The 27647-nt window shown below is 38.1% G+C and overlaps 1 protein-coding gene across 1 annotated transcript in view; it reads right to left on the reverse strand.

Moving 5' to 3' along the window:
* Positions 1-25806, reverse strand: part of ACSS3 (acyl-CoA synthetase short chain family member 3) — a 63541-nt gene extending 37735 nt beyond the window's left edge. Inside the window, exons 1-7 of the mRNA XM_058023040.1 lie at positions 25481-25806; positions 19231-19375; positions 13994-14182; positions 9209-9343; positions 8658-8798; positions 6395-6475; positions 6216-6311 (exon numbers count right to left, since the gene is read on the reverse strand). Coding sequence (XP_057879023.1) covers positions 6216-6311; positions 6395-6475; positions 8658-8798; positions 9209-9343; positions 13994-14182; positions 19231-19375; positions 25481-25806 — 1113 coding nt within the window. The remainder of the gene's footprint in view (positions 1-6215; positions 6312-6394; positions 6476-8657; positions 8799-9208; positions 9344-13993; positions 14183-19230; positions 19376-25480) is intronic.
* Between the last annotated feature and the right edge of the window lie 1841 nt (positions 25807-27647).

Below are 27647 nucleotides of genomic sequence, written 5' to 3' on the forward strand. Positions count from 1 at the left end.
AGCCTGAAGGGCCCCTATTCTGTTTTAGCGTCCCACCAGACTGTGGTCTGGTTTTGGGGCTGGGGTTTTCTTGAGCTTAGTCAAGGGGCACAGTCAAGAGAATTGTAAACAGAAGTAAGCATTTATGACAAATTGTTCAATGGAAAGTAATCCTAATAAAACATAATCAAGAATACCTTTCTGTGGTGTTGAAAATATGATAAGCAGGCAGCACAGAATCATACAGTCACAATCTCACTGTAAGTGTAATTACCACAGTGCATGAACTGCTCCATACATATTCTGAAATTGGAAGGTGATGCTAATGTAGAATGAGTTTTAGCTCCACAGGTATCACCGTAACCTTTTCACTGGAAAGGCCACGCTTAGAGGATGAACTTTGGCAGAGCACGCAAGTCGAGAGACACACACTTTTCCTCTGCATCCAGCTGGGCCTGAACACTGGCAAGAGCACTGGTGAACCATTAATCAGATTCAAAGAACACAGGACAGCCAAGGCTGGATATGTACCAGTGGTTTTTCAGCTTTATGGTGAGCTACTGCTCCTGATGAGAGGTGTTCTCAAAAAAGAGGAGCACCACAAAAGATTTTAAAAATAAGACAAAACAGAATGCACAATTGAAAAGCCATTTTTTAAAAGGATTAAGCAGGCAGTAAGAAACAAATGGAGAGAAAATAAATTTCCAGCCCAACAGAAGAATAGTATAATGAACACAAAAAGCCCTCTTTCTGCAATTAGCCTATCATTAATTACAAAAAAGAAATGCAAAATGATGCTTGCTTAAAAAGTGAGTTATGTCCTTTTTCCTGTCAGATAACACACAGTACCTGTCAGATAATACACAGTAACAGAAAAATCTTTTACCAGACTGTCTTGAAACATCTCCCTAGCAGACCACTTCATCACAACTTTCATGTGTTCATCAGTGGTGGTTCATGAACCTAACTCACCTTTTGTTCAAGCTGACACTCTCTACCTGTAATTTTCACTATACATGCAAATCTGTAGGCACCTGCTTAAGAGTTCAAGCCCACATCACTAGAGCCAAACAAACAGCCTCAGACCCTGAAAAACACCAAAGCTTCTCATTAAGTAGTTATGTACTTGAATTAGTATCAATCATCTTGGACACCAAAACACCTAGCTGTGGAGCAAGGTGAACTTGGCTAGTCAGCCAGTAATAAATTAGGCTGTTACCTTTAACCAAATGTAAATATCCAGAGCCCATAAAAGGGCTATATGGTCCTGAGCACACCCACTCCCTCCTAGATCCTGCTTTACACCTGATCTCTGCCTGAGCTATGTCACAGACATGCCTGTGCCTCAAACTTCCAGCAAGCCTCAGCCTGACAGCATCTTCTACACAAACTGTTAAATCTTCAGGAGTGCTTGGGTAAACATGCAGGACTCTGACGGGTAGATATTTATGTCACAGGTAAGCTAAAGCAGTTTAGGCTTGGAGTTACCAGATACAGGAGAAAACCAAATAAAACACAAACAGTAGAAAGAGGAGAAAATTCACCTTACAGCTCATGAGGAATATAACACAGAGAATAAGATATTCATTTAGGGAGAAAAAAACTCTGGCACAGGTATAAAATATTCTTACAGATTCTGCAGAAAAACTTCCCAATGGGAAGAACCAGACTGAAATGGTTAATGGCTCAAACATTTTTAAGATCACTGAAGGATTTTGCCCACTGTAGCAAAGTGTGCAAAGAAGCTCATCTGCAACTAAAGTCCATCCCTCTAAATATGCCTCCTCGTGGGAATTCTGACTGTGAGTTAAGCCACCTAAGGGAACTTGAGACAAGATAAAGGCGGTACTACTGTCGAACTACCTCAGGTCTAAGGAGAAATAAACAGGGCTGGGAAAGAAGAATGCATTCGAGAGAGAGGGGGTGAGTTTTTGGGAGTGTGATGGCAAAACCTCTGGTCCACACAGGATAGATGTGTCTCACCCACCACCAGGGGACAACCATGTGAGAGACAACTCTCATGTCTTAGAAGGGGTCATAAACCATCAGAGATCCCCAAAGGTCCCCAGACTCTTTCCTCAGGCCTTATACCATAGTTACTGCAACGGATTCCGATTCTACAGCATAAGACAGTGTAAAACTCCCTCATAGGGGAGGTGCTTGGGCATTCCCATCTACATGTACATACAATGTGTCACAGACATCTTTTCATGAAAATCCTTTCCTTAGGATTTTTTCCTCCTGAGAAGCTGAGAGGCCTCAGAAACAAAATGTAAACAATGGTTATCTGCTGCTGTGGAATTGGCCCATCTTGGATCTTTATAATTAATGGCCAATCACAGCCCAGCTGGCTCAGACAGAGAGTCTGGGACAGCTGCCTTTGCTATCATTTTTTCCTTTCTATTCCAAGCCTAGCTTTCTGATGAGAACATTTTCTTCTATTCTTTTAGTATAGTTTTAATGTAATATATATCATAAAATAATAAATCAAGCCTTCTGAAAAATGGAGTCAGATTCTAGTCTCTTCCCTCAACATAAGACCCCTGTGAACACTGTCACATCCAATGTATATTACAATGTCTATATTATGTACAAAGTATACAATGTGTATATATACATTGTATAATAATATCCATGGAATTCTATGTTCATGGGACACCCACCACAGAGAAGACCAAAAGAGGATGAACAGGATGCCCTGGATCCACAGGGGTGGTAACCAACTTACCCCTAATTTACCTCCCTTTCTTTCCCCTCTCCTCTTTTTTATATTTCTTTCTATCTCTCTACCTCACATTTACTGATAAATAAAACCCATGCTATTGACTATGGCATATGGTCTTGTTTGCACCTTAATTAATCTCTCTAATAATCAGATTGTAACACATATCTGAGACAGTGAAAATTAATTTCAGAGCTCAAAATCTACAAATAAAATTGCCAGAGAGAGTAGTCATTTGTTATACGAAAATTTGAAGAAGTACTACCATGTTCCATGAAGGCTTATTACCACATGCAATTTTTATTTTTAAAAGTTAGCAATATAAACAGTAAACCACTGGGTAATTGAATTCAGAATATGTTGACAGACTGCTTAGTCAACTGGGAACTGAGCAAATGAGATACTTCCACTGGATTGCTGCAGGGATCAGTTCAAAACCAGTATTTGCATCAATACTGGAGATGAAAATTGATTTTTAAAAGTTACTGGCAATAATATCTATGGTTGACAGGAAATGAGAGCACAGTAAACAAGAAAAAGGCAGTCAGAAAGAGAGTGATCTGTCTCATCTAATTTAAAAGAGAAAAGTAAGAACACATACTTCTTGTATGAACTGGGAAGATTCCCACAGAAAAGATCTACCAAGAGACTGAGACAAAATCTTTCTGGAAAATCTTTCTGGAAGCACTTAGATTTAGCATGCAATTTATGAGATGTCAAACAGCTAAGCAGACATCCTGAGACAATGTGCTGATGATTTATGATTTCATACATGATTATCAAAAAAGATTCACAGTCACCAAGAATTACCAAGGGAATAAGGAAGTTCTTGTATGGAGAAAGCGAGAAGCCACCAGCGTAGATTACTTGAGGGAAGAGACACAGAAGAAGAGCTATAATAAAATATCCAACAATTCAGGAGTAAGAGTGCATCAATTCCCTTTACACCTGACCCCTAAGAACAATGGGTTCTTCAATTACCACTAAATCCAAAATTATGAGGAAATTTTCTCTGCATAAAAAATGTACTACATGCCACTAAAACCTGCCGATGCCAAAGCACACACAAAATCCTGACACATCAGGACTCAAAAGAATATGCTCACAGAGGCATTCAGCCTTCTGATAGTGACCCTGCTGCCAAAGCTCCACTGAAGACTTGAGATAACATGTCCTACTGAATTTGCTGCACAATCAGTATGTATGATGGCAGAGTGATCCCTGCCAGACCTCAGAGACAGTGTTTGCTTTGTAAGCTGATGATACTGCCTTACAAAAACAGCAGGAAAAGCTGGATATCTACAAGAACTGTGCCAAAGAAGAGTAGTTTCAAACCTCTTGCTCTTATGTACCCTGCAAATCTGCTGCAACTACAGGACTCCAGAGAGCCTTGTGAGAGACTTCAGGCACACAAGATGCTACAGCTCCTCCTCTGACCTAGACCACTCAAATGAAGTCCTTAATGCCTGGTTCTTGACAAGTGTGGGTATCCTCTTCCTTACCCTAGTTCAAAGTCCCAAACACTGGAACTACAATGCTGCCTTTTCTGTGATATCACAGGACCACAAATAGTAACTAGACTTTCTCTTAATACTGCCCTGTTGCTTACAGCTTGAAACCCTATTAGCAAGAGCAACCCAGAGTGGGCTGTGAGACTTCAGGTGACTTATTTGTTTTTGCTATTTTGGAGAAAAAAAACACAGGATAGATTATTTAAACCAAACAAACCAAAACAAAAAATACACTTGCTTTTGAATTCAAAAGAATTCATCCCCATTTTTGCATTCTTGAAAACAGTGCAACAGCAAGTGAAAACTAAAAGCATAATTTCCATAGTAATTTTTTAAATGACAAGTTGTCACCTAAGTAATTTAAAAATAAACAAAACACTTGAAGTAGTGAGGGTATGAAGTCAGCACACTTTACATTCAATAGTAGTTGTCCACATGCAAAAGGAATGTGATGTTGTTCCCCCATGGCTAAACAATGATAATCCCTAACCCAAAATATTTAATTAGGCAACCGTTTAGGAGACTTGACTAAAAATTTCTGAATATTTACTATTAACACATTCTTCTGAGAAGAGGAAAAATTATGCACTATTCTCTTTATAAGTATTACTTTTATTCCTGTATGTACAGACACTTTCCTCTTCTTCCCATTATTAACCCTCAAAAATATGACACTTATGTCATGAACATTGTCTGAAGCCTTGATTAGTGGCATCTTGGAGAAGAAAAGTGGGAAATGTACTATTTTTTTAAATAAGATCTCACCAAGAGCAAATAATGACAAAGCAGACATGTACGTCAACTTGATCCTAACTAATTTTTCTTTACGTTCACTGTTAAAAAAATAAGATTGATACTCCTTTTTTTAACAACAGTTTAAATCCAGAGGTACCTTTACAATTACAATAATCACGTTGATCCCCATGCATTCACATGGAGATAAAACTTCACTGTAAGATGACAATGCAACAGAAAATGCTGAAGGACTCCTTATTTCACTTCCTTCTTGGCTTACTCTACACCTGCAAAGCCTCTTCATTGCAGTGATTCTCTTCTGACAATTCATGCAACAATTTTAATGTGGCCTAGCACATCATCAGTATTCAAAAACAGTCACTATAAAACTACCAAAGTCTTTTTATTATCTGCAAGCACCTGCCAATTTTCTTACACTGCTTTCCTCATCTGCTTAACTACTGTGGTAGTGCTGAGCTAATCCCCTTAGAATGAAGAATCTAATTAACATCTATTAGGCATTTAAACATTAATTAGACTATAGTAATTAATACGCAAGCTAATACAATATTTAGGTCTATGATGTGCATTTCTGCTACTGGGTGAAGTTTTTGCTCTTTGTTACTCAGAACAATCAGCAATAAATTCTGTAAAAATAACGATTTAAGGCAGCATGATTACTTTTTTGAGCAGCAAAGTAAGGATGCCCCAGGCCACTCTAACTGGACTAGTCTCCTCTCCCCCTGCCACTAGTTTTCATCCCCTGAAGGGAAGGACTAAGTCCCAAATGTCATCTGTGCCTTGGGTTCAGTTTCCTTGAGTGGTAAAGAGGAAAGAAGAGACAACTCTCATTAGAAGTTCTGGTTCCAAGCATACAGTTCTCAGTTGCATCCAGCTAAGCTCCACTAAGTATTTTTCATCACAAGAAATGCAAAACACAACGCCCTCTCCTAATTTCAAAATAAAAGTAGTTTAATCAATAACACAGGTACACTTCACCATCTGTCATTTCTAGTTCTGTTGTTTCAGGGTTCCTTATGCCTCTAACCATCACCCTTCAAACAAATGTAGACAAGCTTCAAGGACAGTGAAGTAAGTTTTCTTTAAAAATTACTGTAATAGGTGGGAGAGTATACACACTGAAGATACACACTCAATTTAAATATCTGTGGCATGAAGAATAGACAGGCATAAACAGAATCATCTGGATCATCAGTTGAAGGAGATGCTGCCATTTCCAAGGAAGGTTTTTTTAGACTGAATCATACCTCATACAAAACTGTAGTATTACCATGAAGAAGAGGTCCATAGCAAATGTAGGAATGACCAACAACCCAGCCCAAATCAGAAGCTGCCCACCATACCTAAAATGAAATATAAATAAAATTATAGTTAGGAGTAATAAAAGGCATTAAAAAAAATTTACATGACATTTAAATAGAATTACCTCACCAGGTTTGAGGCCATATACAGCGGACATGGTCCAATTTAGCATAACTGCATAGCCACCAGTTGGTCTCACAACACCCTAAATGAGAAAATTTGAGTATTTAAGATCAAGATTTGAAGGATACAATTATATTGCTGTGTTCAATTAAATGCTAAGGATTTCGCCGCAATGGAATTAAAGTTGTTCAACTTCAATACTTCTTACTCAAGAAAAGAAAAGCATCTCCACTTAAGTAATTTTTGAAAACAAAAACCAAACATACAATAAAGCAAACATTCAGAAATAACTAACAAAGCTAAAATTCTCTCATAAAAGTTGGATATACAAATATTCAGTCAATATATACTGACAAAAAATAAGAGTTTAAGTATTTACCTCACTTAAACTGTACCATCCCAATGTTAGGCATATTTTAAACTCATTGCCTACTTCATCTATATCATCTTCACACCTGCAAAGTAGATGATCCCTGAAAAAAATGGGGTGAATTACTCCCTCAAATGTCCCTTTTTGCCCTGACTCTTTTTAAAGATATCAGAGTATATTCTTGAAAGTTTCCTATCCAGCACGCATGAATGCTAAATGAATACCACCCCAGTCTTGAGCTAAAAGAGGGATCTGAAAATTAGAATGAGAGGTCATCAACAGCATCGTGCACCTTGCTAAACCAAAAACCAGCTCTGGAACATCATTAACAGGAAACTTTTAGACATATTTTGCTATACTAGTATGGTCAATATATATTCTAGGACATTATTCCTAGAAGAAAGAATTAAGTAAACTACATCCTGGTGTCCTGAACTAAAACTCAGATGAAACCCACTGGACCAAACAAATATGCAGTGTGCAGACATTACAATGTAGCTGTCTGTACTAGGCATGGTATATTCTCTTGATGTACTGAATAGAATGAAATAGGCACTTTCAAGCCTCATCCAAGAAATGAGGGACTGCAGAGATACAATAAATCATAACAGAGATTGCTAAGGCAGAGAATGGTTTACAAACACTTCACCAATTTCAGACAGGAGATTACCTTTGTTCAACTCAGCTTCTAAGTTAGCCTCTGTTCTGAGATCAACAAAAGTTTTTAGGATGGTCATAACCAATCCTAAAAAAATTCATGTAGTTTTACCTGCATGACCATTTAAATTAAGTTACTTAAATTAATAAAAAAGCAATTTTATTCACTGAGAGTTACTTTTTGTAGCTTACTGCTAGCTGAAAATCTCTCTCTTGTAAGGGTGATTGATTCAAGGTATCTTTATTTTTCTCTGCAGAGACAACACAGTGAAGTAAACTTCTGAGACCTATTACCTCTGAGATACTCTATTGATATCCAGTCAAGGAAAATATCTGTTGCAACAAAGGATCATATCTTGGTTTTTTTGACAATACAACTATGATTTAGGATATATATGTTGCTTTCAAGGGCTCGCATTGAAGGTAAAAGCAGAAGAGATTTTTCTCAGCAAAGCTGATGTTTTGCAGTATAATTGTTCTCTCCAGGATGTGTGATACTGTCTGAATCAGTGGTGACAAGACTATTGACAGAAAATTATATTCAGCTTGTCTTCCACATTGTAAAACAGCATTTTAAGTAACAGGCAAGCACTCAGAGAGTTAACTTTTAAAATAAAATCCTTTAAAATTACATTGTTAAAACTAATTTACATTCAAAACAAACACTTTCAAAGAATACCCTTTGTTAATTTTCACTTAATGTAAACTTCCATTTTCAGGGTATTATGTACTCAGAGCTGTGCAGCAACAGAAGCGTTCAGAACACTATTTCATTTAATCTGTAGAGTCATTCAGTACATCTTATCTACAAGAAAATTAGCTAATATGTAAATAATGAACAAGATTAGTCAGCAATAAATGCAATCACACAAGTGATATATTAACTGGTCTTGTCATTAAGTAACTATACTATGCTTATCTAAGAAGGTTAAAACATAGAAGGCAGTACTGAATAAGACATTCTGCTATCATCAGAAGTTTATTTTGTACAAACAATTGAAGAAAATGCATCTTATCTTTATATTACTACTATTTAAATTTAAAAACATTATTTATTCCTAGAAACTGCCTTTAAAATAGTGAAATGTGAATAAATGAGATTAAATCATTTGTAGAATACATACCATTTAGAACATTGTGCTCTGGTAAACATTTTCAACCTTTTCAATTAAATATTTTTTCACAGGGAACTGCAAATAGTTGGTCACAGACATTTAGACTACTGATAGTCCTTTACCTTGGGCAAACCTGTTGTTCCAGATGTATACAGAATATAAAGTGGATGATCTGAGGGAACAGAGACACACTTTGAACACTGGGCTTTTGCAAGCTCTTCTTCCCAGTCAAGATCACGACCTTTGGTAAGAGGAACATGGCCCTGCCCATTGAAAAATAAGGAAATTGTTAAAAGAAAACCACATGGTCTAAATGTAATTCATTAAAAAAACATGTACTATTCAAATTTTTTATACAGCACTATTCAATTTTCTGTAATCTCTCTACTGCATTAGTTCTATTTTGTAAATCTTATTAATATAATGCTCGTCCTTAAAATTATATATTAAAAATGAAATATATTAAACATTCTATTTAATGTTATTTATATTAAATATATAAATAACATTAAAGATAATGCTTATTTAAATCTTATTAATATAATGCTCACCCTTAAAATTAAAAAACAAACTACAATAGATACAGTAAAATATTTCTTGGAAAAAAGTAAAGGCACATGCACTACACAAATAAGTGAAGGTTAATATAAAGACAGAACAACTGTACACCCACCAAATTAGGTCGCTGGTAAACAAGAACTTTATCAGGTTTGCTCTGTACCCTTGCCAGTGCTGCTTCTAGGAGAGATATGTATTCCACTTTCCTTTTCGGTTCTACACCAAAACTTGCTGTTACAATAAGTTTGGGCTGAAAAAAGAAAAGCTAATATGTGCATTTGCAATGTACTTTAGATATGTAACCTAATAATATTTTTTATTAAATTCAACATATACAATTAATTTTTACATAATTAGACACAGGGATTAGATCCGTTTTCTAGAATAAATCAAGCTTGTGAGATCTCACTGTCCAAGTATCTGCTTTTTGTTTGGAAGAACATTAATACCTTCTGACACTTCACTATTTTCAAACACATTTGAGTAAGAAATCAACAGTATTAACTTCTTATTAGTTGCATAAATATTAATGAACACAGAGAGAAACTCTTGTTCCTCTCCTCCACTAAGGAAGAGTGGTGCAGTGATGCCAACAGTTAACTGTACTGTTTTGCCTTCTACCTAATGCTTCCAATTTCACATTTCAATACTAGCTGAAGAACTTTGCTGGCTTTTTCATAGCCTGCAATGAAAGTCACAGGACAGAAAAGAGAAGAGGGAAAACAAGGCAAACAAGAGATGGCAGGAAACTAGAAATACAGGAAGGGAATAAGCAAAAGTGATAAGGCACATGAGGGAAGTAAGGCTAGAGTTTTTCAAGAGACGGTTGAAGGACTGAGGGTTCAAAATTACTAAAAGACAGATTTGTATAGATCTGGGGCTTTTCAGACTAATATCTGCTTACAAATGTAGAATCCACATCTTTTTCAATAAATTACCACAGCTTTTATGTAAAACTGCCTAAGTGAAGAAATCTGCATAGAAGCTATTTCAGCTTCGGTCCAAAGCTTGGTATTTTTATTTTTTGTTTTTTTAGGAGAGAAAAGTCAGCAGCAAAGAAACTATGTGTTAGAACATATTTTACTTTGAAAAGAATGAGTCTTCAATCTCCATTGTTTTGAAGTTTTAGAAATGTATTTATCATATGGCACTCAGTTTGATCAAGCTAGTTTACTAATTGTGTACATTAGCATAAATCCCATTAAGTAGGCATAAACCATAGTGTCTCAGTTAAGGTGAAATTAAATTCAGCAGAGAAAGCACAGATTAAATAGTTTTCTTGTGCAATAATAAAATGTTTCCTGTCCAAATCTGTCATTTAGGAAAGATCCCTAATTGGCAGATATTCAAAATAAAGATTCTGGATGAGCTTTAAAATTTCAGCATTCATTGATTTTCCTTTTTGGAATGCACTGGTTTAACAGAAGATGATACAATACAATGCAGTTAAGCTGCAAATTCATTGGGAGGCCACCCTTAAGTCAGACTGTAATAAATAAAAGATTACAGTCCAATTCAAGTGTTTAGATGAAAGACTTTTGTTATCACTAGCTTTATAGTAATTTGTAGATGATCCCACCTGTGCTCATCAACTGCCTTGTACGTAGTAAGGACATCTAAAACTAAGCTATACTAAATTAGCAAAGGTGATGTACTACCAAAGTGAATAAGCATCATGGATCACTCCAGGCAAATCAAAGGACCACTACTGGTTTTAACTGCTCTTTTCTTCTCTCTGCCTAATGACATTATTTCTCCTGCACCTCTGCTTCCATATTGCTTTCATACACCCATTTCCCACCTCTTCTGTGGCTCCATGTAGTGATATACATTAAGATTAGATAGACATATAACAAGTTTGAAGAAAAAACAGCAAGAGTTCAAGGGTCTGCTGGAGAAGAAATTGCAAAGATAGTGAGCTGTAGGAAAAAAACCCAGCAATGTTATGAAGTAGAAATGAGATAAAGCAAGGCCCAATAGTAAAAGATGTTGGTACAAGACCAACATTTTTGTTCTGTTGTAAAGACTCCTACAAATTCTTCTATACTCTCTAATACTCCTCAAGTGATGTAGCTGACACTCCTGAAGGAAGGGAGGCCATCCAGAGGGATATGGACAAGCTCAAGGAGAGGAGTAGTCTGATGACAACTTAATGAGCTTCAACAGGGCACAAGAGCAAGGCCTGCACCTGTGCCAGGCCAAGCCCTCCAAAAATCAATGCACTCTGGGGAATGAAGGGATTGAGAGTAGCCCAGCCAAGAAGGACGTGGGATACTGGTGGATACTGGGAGTCTGGTGGATGAAAAGCTACACATGAGCAACGTCTGCTGCAATGGGACAAAGAGGTAATGGTATTAAACTATAAGAGGGTATATTTAAACTACATATAAGGATGACATTTTTTGCAATGAGGTTGGTGAAATACTGGCACAGGTTGCTTAAAGAGATGATACATGCTCCACCCCTGGGAACATTCAATGTCAGGTTTGACAGGGCTCTGAGCAACCTGATCTATCTGAACAAGCCCTGCTCATTGCAGGGACTAGATGACCTTTAAAGGTCCCTTCCAACTGTTCCATGATTGTATGAACATACCTATTGCTTTAACATTACAAATTATATATTCCCAGACTCAAGTAAAAGGAAAGATGACAAAAATCCTGTTTTCATGCTCTGGATCACTTCATCACAATTCACTGCAGAATGCCTGTAACTGCCAATACCTGACAAGTAGGAATTACCAGCTGCAGGATTTTGCAGCATTCCCAGACCTATTTAAAATTCAAGATAAATTAAGCTAAGCTGGCCAAGTGTACCTTTTCATAGTCGCCAGAAAGTGCTTGTTATTTCTTTCACTCAGACTTTCCAACAGAGTATGAAGTTTGATCTTTCTTCTACAAGAGCATCATACAGCCAGCTTTCCACTGCACATCTTTAACACTTTCTAATTACTTTTACCAATATCAGGTCCTGTACTACAGCATCTAAACCAATTTACATAAAAGCCTAATAAAAATGTTAGGTTATTGTGCAACTGCTTTATTTATTCAGCATCTTTACTGGCTATTACAGGTACTTACAGGCAGCCTCAAGAGTGTGCAATTCACTTATCATGAAAGCTTTATCACACTGAAAATTGGGGCATGTTTTGAAACTTAGATTGAAGGTATGCCTCCCTTATCCACATTTTAATTATACATCAGATGGATCAAAAATCATCCATAATACTGCCTTTTAAAGAAACCAAAAGGCAATGTAAATTAGGACTTAGTTCATGGTTTGCAGCTAATAATTATATAGCTAACCCTTCAAAAGAGTTGCTATGTGACCTTGGGTAGAAAATTTTAACTTCCCCTCTTTTCATTTTAATGCATGAAGCAAGGATTATGATTATTGTGCTGTCTCCCTTTTGTCCCCCGAGGAAAAACCATTGGGATTAATTAGTCAATAATTACAAAATACTCTAAAAGTAAAAATGCTATATAATTTGTATTTATAGCAACTTTCATTTTTAAAGCTTATAATTTTTTTCTTATACATTATTTTACAGCTCGTTAGAAAAATGGGTAAGTGGGAAGAAAGGGACAACTAGAGGGCTGTTGTTAGCCTTTTTTTCATCGTTCCAACAAACCATTTCAGCCGTTTTATTAACATCTTTGTTAAAGCATCAAGGAGAGAGGGGAAATGCATTCAACTCTCTATTTACAGACATTTATAAAACTGAAACTTCAGTCATCTAAAAAGCACTTCTGCACACAGAAATCTACATGAAAGTTCCACGAATCCTGGAGAGTTAACCCTACAGAAAATCCTCTTCTGGTTTATACATCTAAGCAACATTATGCAATGATAAGACAACTATGAATGCTTCAGGTGACTGATCAAGGTGACAAAAGACTTTACCTTGTTCACTAGTGGAAAACAAGAATAGGCCATTCCATTGTTAGCTGGTTTGAAACTAATGCATACTTAGCAAGCTACTCATATGCCTATAAAAGGTACGAAGAATTGTCAACTACTATTTTCATTTCAGTAACACAGACATCATAACACTTTATAAACAAGCTCAACTTATGCTGATCACAGGAGCCTTTAAAGCATTCATCTCTATTAATTATGTAATCAGCACAGTCACTTATTTAGGGCAACTGTTTCCATAGCTGTCAAGAGGGATGGGTCCTTTCTGGAGGGTGTGGTGGGGTACTGTGAGTTCAGCAGGGCGTGAATCATTTGCCTCTCTTGTACACTCTGCTATGAATATTCTTGCTGTTACTGTTGATTTATTTCATTGCTGTTTCTAGCACATTGTTCTTACCTCAACCCGATCTTTACCTTTTAGGCCTCCAATTTTCCTCTTCATCCCACCACAAGGAGGAAGAGGGAGAGGGGGGAGCGAGCAAGCAACATAAGATTTGGACTGGTTAAATGAGAACAATAAATTGGGGAATACCATTCCTAAGTCATAAACATTGCTGAAAAAATGAACTACCTAATATGCCTAACATCAGACAAGCCAGTGAAACCACTTAGGTTTGGCAGAATTTTCCGCATACACTTGATGAAAATGCTGAACCAAAAGCCAATATTAAGGAGATGCTTAGTAGAAAAAGATTGACAAACATGAGAAGAAAGTACAGTCTATGCAAACAACAGTGTGTTAAACTCCTGCTTTTGTAGAAGGGCTCAAAATTGCTCCCTTGGTGTCTGCTATACAAGTATCAACCTCTGCACAGACATAGTACTTTGCTCATATTGCAACAATAGGTATTATAAACACACTGTGTGCCATACAAAGAGAAATGTTATCCTGTCTGAGAAAAATTCCAAAGAACAGGTTTTTGACATTGACTAATAGTAATAACTAATGCAATGGTGTTTATTGCTTCAAACAGGTTATTACCTTTGCATGATCAATGCGAACCGAAAGCTCTTTAGACGCAAACCCACCAAAAATCAGGCTGTGGATGGCTCCTATTCTTGCACAAGCCAGCATACAGTACACTGTCTCTGGAATCATGGGCATGTAGATGACCACACGATCGCCTTTCTTCACACCATGTTTGATCATGACATCAGCTAACCTGGAGACCTGTACTGACAAAACATTCATATTTAAAGTTCCTCCAGATCTGCTGCTGCCCCATTAGAAAAACTTTCATACAGTCAACAGATTCGTGACATCAAAGAGACAAGCCAGTATAATAAAGAAAGCTGATGTAATGTAATTTAAGACAATTTCTTTCTTGCAAAAAACCTACTAATATATTTTTCTTTTGTAAAATAAAAATGGAAGGAGATCAATTATTGTAGTTAGTATAACCACAAAAAAATCAATAGCAATGTCTAACAAATTTTTAAATGGGAGTCTACCAGTCATTCTTTTATTCAGGTAACAGTTTATACTTCTAAACTTTAGCTCTTAAGAATGAATATAAACATGTCATTTCATAATGTAAGTTCTGTCCTATCTAGCTAACTTTGAAAGAAAAATCAACATGTAGTAGTATTTTCTTTATTTTATTTTGCAGTATTTTCTACTGCAGCAGCATAACTTCTCAATCTAAGACAAGAGACCTTATACTCTGAACCAAAGGGAAACACAAATTCAGAATGTTATCTAGGTTTAAATATCTAGGTTTAAAATCAGTTCTTGCTCTCATTGTAAGACTTTCCTTTTTGCTATGCAGAAACCTAAGAGAAACTATGTACAGCAGCAAAGGACTGGAACTCACAAAATGCAATAGACTGGTCAGCAGCAATGCCCCTGTAACACCATGAGAAAATATTTATTATTTTGACAGTACACAATATTTGGTCACAAAAGTAGTAGTACTGAATATTTCATTAGTATTTACCTCATAGGAAGTTGGATTATAGTGAGAATGGGGAGCATGGGAGCCTATGACAACCACAGTGAAGTTGTCCCAACCTGCTTGCTATGGCATGGCAATGTGGCATCTTCTGGAAGAAATGCTTTCTTTTATAGTATTTAAAAATTTGAGTTTTCTCTTTTCAAAGAGTCACTACATTCAGTCCTAGAATCCTCATAAATATATTGAAAAGGGTCATAAACTGCTTTGTATGCAGTAAACACATCTAAAAATAACCAATACTAAATCAGCTATGGTGATGGACTTACCCAAGTGAAGAAGCATCATGGATCACTCTGTGCATATCAAAGGCTTTAAGTGCTCTTTTCTACTGTTGTACCTCTCTGCCTAATGACACTATTTCCTGCACCTCTGCTCTCACATTACTCTTATATATCCACCTCCAACCTCACTGTTTCTCTCTTCAGTGGAAATATATGTTCAGATTTTCAGTCACCTGAGACAGTAACATCCAGAAGCTCCAGGAGCATCTGCTCTGTCTTTGCATTAAATTCACAGGTCATCCACAATCAAACAGCACATTTCTACATTCTCCCCGAGGATTTAAGAAAATGGAAGCACAGAAGCCCCAAGCAGGCACTCTTGCATCAGAAGATACTGCGTAAGTTCCATTTTCTGTAAGCATTGCATAAATCTGTGCTGTTATTTTCAACCACAAGAAAGAACATGTTTGTAAGGCAAAGTGATCACCACACTGAGCTGAAAACTCACACAAACTTAGGTATTCATAGGATTTGTATGGAACAGATATCTTAAATATTACTGATTTTCAAGAGAAAATATATTTAATGCTAGATTTAGTAATAAATTAATATAAAACTGATATAAACTATCAAAACTCAACAAAAACCAAAGACTGGACATGTAAAAAGCTAAAATTTATTGCCACACACCCAGCATTTACAGTCATTTCTAGGTATAATTAGTGAAAGTAATTGTAAATAAAGATAACAATTCTACTTCCAAAGGTAAATAACTTTTCTGTAATTCCTAGTGTGAAAATATTAAAATCTTCGAACACATCACCCTCTCACAAAGAAACAAAAAAGCTAATCATTATCTTCTCTGCTTGTGACTCTCAAGCAGAATGTTGACAAAAAGGCCAGAGGCAATGAAAATAACATTTAATGAGTATTTTTATAGTCACTGTAAGTGTGGGCAATAAATAGTTAAACACAATGGATAAGTACTATTATTATTATTCATTATCATTATTTCATAAATTATTATTAATAATTATGAACAAGAAAATATTTATTGTCATTATTTAATGATCATAATTAGTAATTTTTAAATAGAACACTCCCAGTGCATGTAAACAAGCCATATAAGTGGTTCCTGGATATAGGAGGGAGACAGCAAAGAGATCTGCATGTACTTACATGATCTTTAATGAAATCAATCATAGCTAAATTGCATTTAAAGCAGAACCTGTGTACAGCACACTGCAGACAGGAACTACATGTCACCTGTGCAAACCCAGTAATCACTTGTCTGCACCTGATTTCCCCACCCTAAAGACTGTAATGCCACTGAAGACAACAATACAATATAATACATGGCTATCTATGATTTTCCTTGTGCCCTCTCCCTCAGCCTTCTGACAGACAGGGAACATTGGGACTGTACAATAAAACACTGTCTCTATCTGCAACTATTTGGAAGATGGGAACATTGTAAAGCAGGTTTACATTGCCCTTCAGATTGATGTGGAAGCCCTGAAACATCCAAGCAATCACTCTCTCTAAAAAAAAAGGAGAAGGTGGAAGAGTACTGACATTTCATCAAACTGTTAAAAGTCATGAAACCTTCCACTTTGTTACAATGTGTTGTCATTTATGATTTATATTAATACAGTGCAGAGTACTTTATCACTCAAAAACTAACATGCTATTTCTCCACTTTTCTTCAAGTTTAAGACTGCTCACTCACTTTAATATATTTGACATTCCAGTAATAAAATCACTAGAGACCAAGTGATATAATAAGAAACTCAAGCAGGCTTTCAGCTTGGAAGACCAGAGCATAAATTGCCTTTCTATCAAAGGCATGGACCCTGTGAGCACAGTTTTACTTTTACCCAGCAATTAAATACTACAGCAGTGTTAGCAGCTAAGGTTTCTAAGTCACTCAGTTCTGAACTCCTAGCAGTTACCAAAAGCAGTTTTGATCCATGCCAAAAGAATTCACCTTAAAAGATGCAAAACCAGAAATCCCATTTAAAATGCTCAAAAGAGGAATTCCAAACCTTCCTGGGCTGAACAGTGACTGGGACACACAAGCATAGAACCCATCAATGCAAGCTAAACTCTCCTAGACCTATAAGATCCATTAAAAAAATACTACAGCCTACATCCCTCCCATTTTTAGCAGATCTCTCTCTTTGTTACTTTTGTTTTCAGCAGTCTGGTAGCTAGCAGATAAACCAAATTAAACTTACTGTACTAGAGTGGACCAGAAAGCTTCAATAGACAAGCTATTAGTATCAAATACTGCCTTTCACATTTATTTGCTTTTCATTAATAGTAAACTGTAGAGAATGCAGAAATAGTATTTAGATAGGACTCAGCCTCCAGCAAGATTATAATGAACTTCTAAGTGAACTTCTGCTACATACCCCAGAAAACTTAAACCAGTTCTTCCACTTGGTTTTGCAATGCTCTGTAAGAAGAAATGTACATGACAGGATGTGTACATCACCTAGCAAAATTTTCTCACTTTGCACAAATTTGCCATGTCTTAAGACTATTAATAGACTTAAAGAGACATGAAGTTGGGAGACTTAATATAATCAAGCTTAAAAAGCAGAAAAAGACTACTTTTCAAGTTCTTTCCAGAGGAAATTTCAACCAAGCAAGTTCACTTAATATAACTAACATTAAAATGTTGTATTTCTGCATTAAAGTTAACCAAATATTATATGCAACACATATATAGATTGATTTTATGTATACACATCTATTTGCATACATATTGTGTACATATCATAATTATTGAGAGCAAAAGACTCAAAAATTGTGTATATAAAGTTTTAATGAATTTATATATATTAGTGTAAATAAGATTAGATAAGAAGCTGGATACTTTCAAAGTCTTCTGACTCCTTAAAACACCAAAGCTAGTTGTTCCAGCTCCAGCATACCATATGTCATGTTCTTTTTTGTTTTTCTGTCTTGTGTCCTAATAAATAGAAAACTGGTAAGGAATACATGTTTTCTATATTTTCCTTAAAAGGTAGAAAGCATAACAGGTTTATAATTTCTTTGTAGCTGTATGACTTCTCTTTTCTTGCAACAGTGGAATAAATCTCTCACAAACGGAATTACTGCATTCTGACCTCATTTCACATTTTAAACCACAAGCTTACGTTACTCCAGATGCTACATGCATATCTTAAGTACACTGAGTGTGTTACATTCAAACTAATCCACCTTGCACATTGAAACACATCAAGGAAGAATACAAGTCCAACTCCAACATTTCTTTGTACTCAATTTTAAGTTCAACTGCTACATGTAACTGGAAGAAAAAAAGCTAAACAAGAGTAGCAGCATGACAGCAAACCTCCAGCAGACAGCCCTGAGAGCCAAGAACTTTCAACGGGGCAGACTGCAAACACTCATGGTGGCAACAACCCATGGTGAGGCACAGAGTAAACCTGAATGGGCTGATGCAGAACGGGATGCTCACAACCTCACCAGGAGTAAGCTACCCCAGCCAACAGGGAATTTAAAATCCTCACACCTTCCAGACAGAAGCACCCTCATGCCAGCCTACATAGGGGCAGGTGACTCAGCTTTCTTTGGAGTTCCCCCAGTTAAATTTCATTTAGGCTTACACTCAGCTATGCGCAGCAAGAGCCAAGGTTCACATTTAATTTCTATGGAACTGTACCTTTGCTCATCACAGCAACTGTCAAGAGACTTAACTAATACTATGATTAACCTTTTAATTAAGATCTGTTTGGGGAAAAGAAAATGAAATCAAATACAGACAACTTAAAAATTTAACCAGCCAGGGGAAAAAGTTATTAAACTGCAGAAGACAAAGAGGAAATAGAGGAAATACTGAATCAAAACCAATTGGATGCAGTATAGTTTGGCAAAGGTAGTAAAGTTTATAAGCCAATACTGAGCACAGGAAAAGAAGTAAACCAGTGAGATAGATCATTTCTACCTCTCTGGTATTTACCTACTGTGAAATATTTATTGCCCCTTCTAATTAACAACGTTATTCTGAAACATACCTGTTCCAAAAGTTCCTTGTATGTTATTCTGTCTTTGGTATTTGTTACAGGACTGTCATAAATAATGGCAGTTTGGTCTCCTCGTCCATTCTCAACATGACGATCTACAGCGTTGTAACACATATTCAGCTCTCCACCTACGAACCTACAAAAGAAGTATGAAGTATGTGATAGCTAGCCTTCCAAACGAAGACAACTTTATTTTTTTTTTCTGGTCATTTGGTGTTTTAAGGAATGAGAGTATTCAATTAAAACATAGCTCTCAAAATGTTATACTCACTTCAGGAAGTTCTTTTTTATTCTGTAACCTCAGGATTTACTCAACAAGCTAAATACAACTATTGGTGAAAACAGAGACGTTTAAGTACTGTATTTTAACTAACTTAACTAAGAATCTGCTGAACTTGGTCTTGGTTTAACTTACTTTGCATTAATCACACTGATTTTATATGTATAGTATCACAGAAAAAGCATAAATTCACCTAAATTAATTTGACATTATGAAAACATGCTATTATCCCACTTTGTACTGGCACACACACATACCCTTTTCAAAAAGAACAGGTTCACGACCCAAAATAGTCTTATTCATCTCTTGGCAAATAACAGTTAAACATACACGCATCTGTAGCTAAATGAAAGGGATCCCAAGTTATAAGATCATATGATTATAATGCATTTGACAATACTCTTTTATATCAGTGACTCAAAATTTTCTGTAAAGTGATATGAGTCATAGCATCTTCAATAGTTAGACATTTACAGAGAACTCTTATCTTCCTATTAAAAAAAAAAAACATTCCACAAACTTAGGTTTCACTTTTCTAGTCATTCTATATAGAGAAAAATTCAAGTGCAACATAATCCTCAAAGTACAGAAATATGGAAGGTACCAGATACAAAGACAATTCTAGTTACTGGAAGATGACACAGCACCTAAAAGTTAAAGTTCACACTAAGTCATGCCTATTTGTTTGTTTTTCTATCTGCATGTATATCTGTGAAGCAAAAATAGCAATTTACAAAAAACACACATTTGAGAGTTTCCAAAAGGTTCTACGGGGACAACTGTACAGTGGTAACATATTATTATAATGCAAGTAGAAATAACAGATGGCCTAAAGTAACCTACTACTAGTTAAAGAGAAGTATTTCCTTCTTCATTTCTCCTGTTTAGTAAAGGACTGCTTTATAATATAAAATCAGGATATTTTATATATTACTTTTATATGCATACACAGATGCTATGGGACAATCTTTATTGTCTAAAAACAGCAATTATGAAATTAAAACCAGTTAGCATGTTTAGGATGCAGTTATCTTACTGCAACTCCTTTACAATATCATTAATAAGGAGAAAGTGGGGGACCATCAAAGTCGCAAACCATCCTGTACAAAAGTCTACAAAACCCTTCCTCTAAAAGGAAAACAATATGAACAATAAAGGATCTGGAATTGTTTCACATAATACAGGGAAACTCTGTATTGATGTCATAAAAGTTGTGTAAGATTCAGATTTTTCTACCAAATTACTGTAGGATGATATTAACAAGGGAACACACTACCTGGGCTATGCATATTCACTTAAAATGCTCAAAACATGAGCAGGCATGAGAGCTTTGGTTTTCTAAAGATACATGGCAACATCAACATGAATTTTTAGCAATCACTTACAAACAAGTGTGTGAAAGAGATTTAACTGTAGGTTTAATCCAAAACCAAGACTATCTGGAAGGTGTGATGAGAGCTTTGTTACCCTGTTGAGAAGGAATGAGGTTCTGATAGGACCAGAAAAGCAGACATGCACTTTTTTACATTAAATGAGAGTAGAAGCTGAATAAAATGTTAGACAATATCAGATAATTTGAGATATTATTACATAAATTTACCCTGACACAGTTTTGAAAATGTAAGCAACATTTGAATAGCAATCTGGGCAACACTTCCAAAATTCAAACAGGATTAAATATTGCACATGTCTTATCACCAGAGGAAAAAGATATGTTGCAAAATTGCCCTCTGTCTGCACATGTTAGAGAAACCTGTTTCCACATTCCTAAATAAACACTTGTTTTAATCCTTTTAACTGGCATTCCACAAGATTCCAAAATAATCTGTTCATGTGTTTCACCAACTTCAGCATTAAAAAGATTTTTCTCTCTAACATCTAAAGACTATGTTTCCCATGTTGCAACTGAAGATAGTTTTGACCTGTTCAAAGCCACCTCAAGGAAGTTTTTCCTTCAACTTCTTTGCCAAATTCTATGTGGTTTAAAACCTAGGTCTCCATTTTTTCTTTTAGATCAAACAATTTCAATTCCTTCATCCTTTTCTTGAGCAACCATGCTTCATAGCTCTTATTAGTTTTCATGCAGGCAAAACCAGATATTTTGTGCTGTATCAGCCACTAATGCAGTTTAGAACAGTACCTGGGATTACTGCTTCAAAAAAACAAGTCAGGGGATGGTGACACTGATCACTTATCTTCTGGAAATCACTGTGCATTCCATTGACATAATACTGGTATTTCCAGTGGCAGAGAGTGAAGAAAACACACTTTGTTGCAAGTTTAAGTTTCTTTCATGCTCTTACAGTATTTAGAGAGGAAGAATTGCCTCCTGCCTACATTGTAAATAGAGTAACAGCCTCCTTCAACTCCTTCAATAGAAGTAGATTACACTGGAAAATACATGAAAAGCATCTGCTTCTGTACATCTCAGGTTTTGCAACCAAAAGCAAAGCTATTAAAAAAAATTGGTATTTCCAAATGATCTAATAAAAGAGGAAACAAATTCTAACTCAAGACACACATACATGAACTTGTTAATAGTATTTTTCAGGTCCCCATAAGCAGCTTTCAAGGTAAACCTCTGACCCAGAACTCCCTTTTTACCCTGTTAAGCCAGCAAGCTTTGTTTTTCCTTGGACACCTGGCCTCTTTCTCAGCTGAGTTCCACTGTCTGTTTTCTCTTCAGCCTGTCCTCTGAAAGACCCTCTTCTATGTTCTCTCTCTCTCATATTCAAAGAACTTCCCATCTGTCACTCTGCTGAGCACACTGACTGCTGGTAACCATTTGGGATTTCAGAGGCATTAAAGTACAAGCTCTATCATGTACAGCCTGTTATCATTTAAAGTGAACTTAAGAAATAAAACTGCATGTTGCACATTAAGACATTTGTTTATACAAATTTGAATTGCTTAAAGTTTTTATTATCCACAGAACAACATGTACCTGGCATACAAACAATTACAGCCTGATGTTGAGTCCTCAGACTTGCATCTTTGTATGATGCCACAGAATCACAAACTGACTTGAGGTTGGAAGGGACCTCTGGAGGGCACCTGCTCAGACAGGTCTGTGGCATCCCACCCTTAAGGGGAAGGCAGAACCTAAGATTCAAAAATACTCTTGGTCAAAAAGAATTACAAAGTCAGTGGGCCTGTAAAAACTTACGAAGTTTTTATTAGTAAATTCCACACACTTTGTATGGAAATCTGTATAAGTTAGTCTCTGATACCCCAGTATAAGAATATGGCAGTGGGATTTGGATAAAGGTAGGACGCAAGGCAGAAGAGATTAAATAAAGAGGGGGAAATAAAGATCATCTGCTCCATGACCAGAGCCCTCTTGATCCAGCTCATCAGCTGGATGATCTATCCAGAGACCTAAGGCACACAGGAACCTGAGCTTTGTGGGGGTACCACTCCATAGCAAGTTTCTTGCTTTCTATGCAAATTAGTTCACATGCACGATCCATTCTTCTCGCCCTTTCTGAAAACGGGTCAGAGGGCTTCAGCAGTCCTCAGTGGTCCTGATACCTCTATAGTCTATGCCCATTTATCAACCTTCTTCCTGCCCTGTACCATGTTGTGCTTATCTCCAGGAGCTGGAACAAGGACATTTATCCCAGAAAAGTGCTGCCCTACCCCTCTAGGGCCCCCTTCTACAGCCACAGCCTGTTCTTTCTCAGTATTATTATTACAAACAATCCTTGGGTGGCTCCACAGCTATCTACGGGTGCTTGAGACATACACATTACCCCACCTACCTTGTAGGCTTCTACAAGGTCAGCCTGGAGACAGCAGACCAGGAGAGACATGTCCAGATGACATTTTAATATCTCCAAGGATGGAGGTTCCACAACCAGCTCTGTACCAGTGCTCAGTCACTCTCACATTAAAAAAAGGAACATGACTGCTTTAGATTGTGCTCATTGCTTCTGGTCCTGTCATTGGACATCACTGAAAAGAGTCTAGCTCTGTCTTCTGTAAAACCTCCCTTCAGGTATTTGCCCAGATTATCATGATAATTTCAGTTTCTGCATCCACAGAGGAGGAAAAGATGCAAGTTAGAAAGTGAGGCTAGAAAAGAGCTTGGAAGACAAATCTGACTTCAGACAATGAAAGGCCCATTTTTCCCTCTCGTAAGGTGAAATAACTTCCACCTGAGAAGTAATGCTTTACAAATGCCTAACTCTGTTACTTTAAACAAACAAGCTTATCCTGCTCAGCAAATCAAACCACACTTGTTTGACAGAATCTGATAGCAAAACTATGTTCATGTGCATGAATAATATTCTCATTCCTTAGTCCTTCAAAAGTAACCACTGTACTGATTTCATTATACTGGTTGGGAATGCTGCAGTCAATGAGCTTTACTGGTCTTTAATCACACGATCACAGAACCAATTAGGTTGGAAAAGATCTTAAGATCATCAGGTCCAACCATTAAACACAGCACTGCCAAGTCCACCGCTATACTGCGTCTGTAAGTGCCACATCTACACAACTTCTAAATACCTCCAAGTTTAGTAGTTCCTTCACTTCCGAGGGCAGTCTGTTCTACTGCTTGAGAACATTTGCAGTGAGAAGTTCTTCCTGATATGCAATATTCCTAATATCCAATATTCCTAATATCTAAACCTCCCCTGGTGCAATTTGAGGCCATTCCCTCTTAAGGTCCTATCACTTGTTACTTGGGAGAAGAGGCTGACGGCCATCTGGCTACAATCTCCTTTCACGTAGTTACAGAGAGCAATAAGGTCTCCCCTGAGCTTCCTTTTCTCCAGGCTAAACAACCCCAGCTCCCTCAGCAGCTCCTCATAGGACATGTTCTCTACATTCTTGTCTAGATCCTAATTATGCAGGCAGTCCTACCCGGACTTTCTGAATAGTGCCATGACCTTGAGATCAAAGTCTCAAGGATCCTATCTATCCCCTGCTACACAGCCCATCATGGCTGGGTGTTACTGATAATTTAGCTGAACACATGAATTTTTACTACTAGAAGTGTCAAACAATGATATCAGACACCAATAAGAAACTCAGCTCCACTCCACTGGCTCTTTATCTTTTAATTTGCACAGATTTGAGAATTATTAATATTTTAAAACTAAATTTTTAGAATTGCTAGCATTTTTGATCAAAAAAAAAACCCAGAAAAATACAAAAAGGGCAAAGAACATTGCTGTGCCAAATAAAAATGACCTTTATCCTACATTGCCTTTTATATTGTGCATCAGCTTCTTCTTGAGAAAAGACCCAAGAGCATGATGTAAACTTGCTTAAAAAGAGGCAAAGGTGTCTCTTGAGCACAAAGAATTTTAATGTTATCTTTGAAAAAGTACTGAAAATCCTATCTAGCAATTTATAAGAAGGATATCATATTCTGTCTTACGATAGTTCATCATTCACTGAGGAAGATACATATTACAAACGCCAATGCCTTTGCCAAACATTAACCACAACATCTAAATTATAACCTACTTAGACAGTATCTGAGATAAAGCAATCCCAAAAGCCACAGTTTTTATACACCTGTACGTTTGTATGCCTGACTTCCCTGGCATTTGAAGCCGGCTTTCCCATGTTCACGGCAGCCTGTTCCCAATTCAGACCCAAAAGGGGTGGGATGGGGAGCATCAGGCGGACTCATCCACACCCTTCAGCCACACATGGACACACACCGGCACCTGCCACACCTGCCAGAGGGCACACTAACATGCCTTCACCACAATACGCTCATCCATGCTGCTTTTAATCATGAACTTTAACCAAGTGTAATCATTTAACTTCTTCAAACTCCGCAGCCGTCTCCTCCAGCAGCACGCCGACAATCCCAGAAAGATGCTGGGATAGTTTTGAGGTGAGCACACGACTCCCAGCCCAGCACAGCCGCAGCCCCGGGGCAGGCAGCGCTCTCCCCGCTACAGCCGAGCTGAGCCCCCCGGCCCGGCACGGGGCACTCACCAGGAGGCGCTCCCCAGGCTGCCGCTCTCCAGGGTGCGGACCCAGGGCTTGTACCACTGGATCTGCTCGGCGACTTCCCCCCAGACCTTCTCCGGCTCCGCCAGGCAGGACCGAAAAACTTCCTCGTACTTGCCCAGCGCCCGGGAGGGCTCGGAAGAGGCGGCGCGGCCGCCGGGCGGCGGGCAGAGGGCGGCCGTGGCCCGGGCCGGCAGCGGGAACGGGACGCCCGCATAGGGCCGGCCCGGCCGCCGCCAGGCACCGCAGCCCCGGCCCGCCACCGCCCCGCTAAACTTTGGCAGTGCCGCCAGCTTGCCTAGGAAACCCATCGTCCACGGCCTTCCAGGGAGAGGGGACACAATGCCTTCTCTAGGGCTCCAAAACGCCCTCGGACGGCACGGGACGGAACGGCAGCGGCCCCCGGGGGCGGCGGGGCACGGCGGGACTGCTCCGCAGCGGGCCGGACCCAACTGCCCCGCCCGCGCCCCGGCCCTGCCCCCCGCGGGCCGCCGCCCCTCGGAGCTTCCGGGAAGCGGCCAGAGCGGGGCCGGGGCCGGGGCCGGAGTGGGGCACGGAGGGTCGGGGCCGGGGCACGGAGGGCTGGGGCCGGAGCGGAGCACGGAGGGCCAGGGCCGGGGCCGGAGCGGGGCACGGAGGGCCGGGGCCGGGGCCGGGGCGCGGAGAGTCGGGGCCGGGGCCGGAGTGGGGCACGGAGGGTCAGGGCCGGGGCCGGGGTCGGGGTCGGGGCCGGGGCCGGGGTCGGGGACGGGGCCGGGGACGGGGCGTCCGGACCCGCCAGCGCTTGGCACCGACCGAAGGCAGCGGAGAGACTGAAAAAGGAGACCGACACCTCAAAGTATTTCTGACTTACCGGTCTGCGGGACGCGTAGCCAGAGTACTTTTCCAAGTATTTATTTTGAAAGATACTCTTGCTTTGTGAAACTTACCAGTGATAGCGAGGCATACTGCTTGTGCCAGCAGAAAAAAAAAAACCCGTTCATTCTGCTTTCCAGAAGGTCGCTATCATCTCTAGTGGATCTTCTGTTTTACTCATTATGGTGTATATTTAGAAATCCTTCTTGAGTTTCAGTGTGCGTGATTCAGAGTATTCTAATGCTCAAGTCAGTTAAGACATACAGCAGCTTCAAATGTTATTTTATCACTTAAGAAATTATTTTACTGCTTTAATAGCCCTATCCATTACAGGTTACTCAGGATATTCTTCCGTAATCACTTTATAAGAATGTCATATAGCAAAGAGGAACTCTATAATATGTTTTATATTCATTATTAATTTAGGAACCTGTTTCCTGATTGCTGTTGAATTAGTGCAATTGTTGTTGAATTAGTGTTATGTTCTTATAGAAGAAGAGGAACATAACAATTTATCACACAAAGGAATAAGGGATGAGAAGAAACAGACTGTTTACCCACTACAGCAGGTTTAATACATTAAATCAGTGTATTATCCTGGCTCAAAATACATGAGGGATGGAGTTCAAGTTCATCAGAAGTTTTAGGTCATCTTGAAAATCCCTAAGGGTCTTTCAGCATAAAGACTAGTTGCTGCTTCTGTTTCTGAGGCCTATATAATTATGTCACAGAGTTCCTCCTGATCCAGTGCTGTGTGAAATACCTCACCTCACTCACCTCCCCATCTGTGTAACAACAGCATAAAATAAGTAAGTACTAAGTCGCATAATGGCATTTCGAAAAATGCTCAAGTTACAAATAGAGACTTATTTCTTAAAAAGAAGTTAAAACCCAAAAAACCTCAAGCACCTGAAGGACTAAGCGGACATTTTATTTAGCAAAGTTCCCTAATGCTAGAGTATGCCAACAAATCAAGAAAATTAAAAATACATCTAAAAAAAAGGAAAATGTACTTGTTTCAAATTTAACAATTTTATTATTTTGCCCACACTTTCATCACTTTTACAGGACTTTTGCTGCCAACAGAGTTCAGTAGTCAAAGTTCTAAAATAAATGAAGGAAAATAAAGAGAAGCTTGCAGGTACTGTAAACAATGTTGACACCATGACAGCCCTGAAATCAGATATTGCTGCTGGATGCTCAGTAGTGCATGCATTTTACAAATATGCCTGAAGAACACAACCTCCCAGTCAGGTCACACATAGTTGATCTTAGAATTTTAAAAATATCCCCAGAA

Source organism: Melospiza georgiana, chromosome 4 (assembly GCF_028018845.1).
Source record: "Melospiza georgiana isolate bMelGeo1 chromosome 4, bMelGeo1.pri, whole genome shotgun sequence".
Classification (NCBI taxonomy): domain Eukaryota; kingdom Metazoa; phylum Chordata; class Aves; order Passeriformes; family Passerellidae; genus Melospiza; species Melospiza georgiana.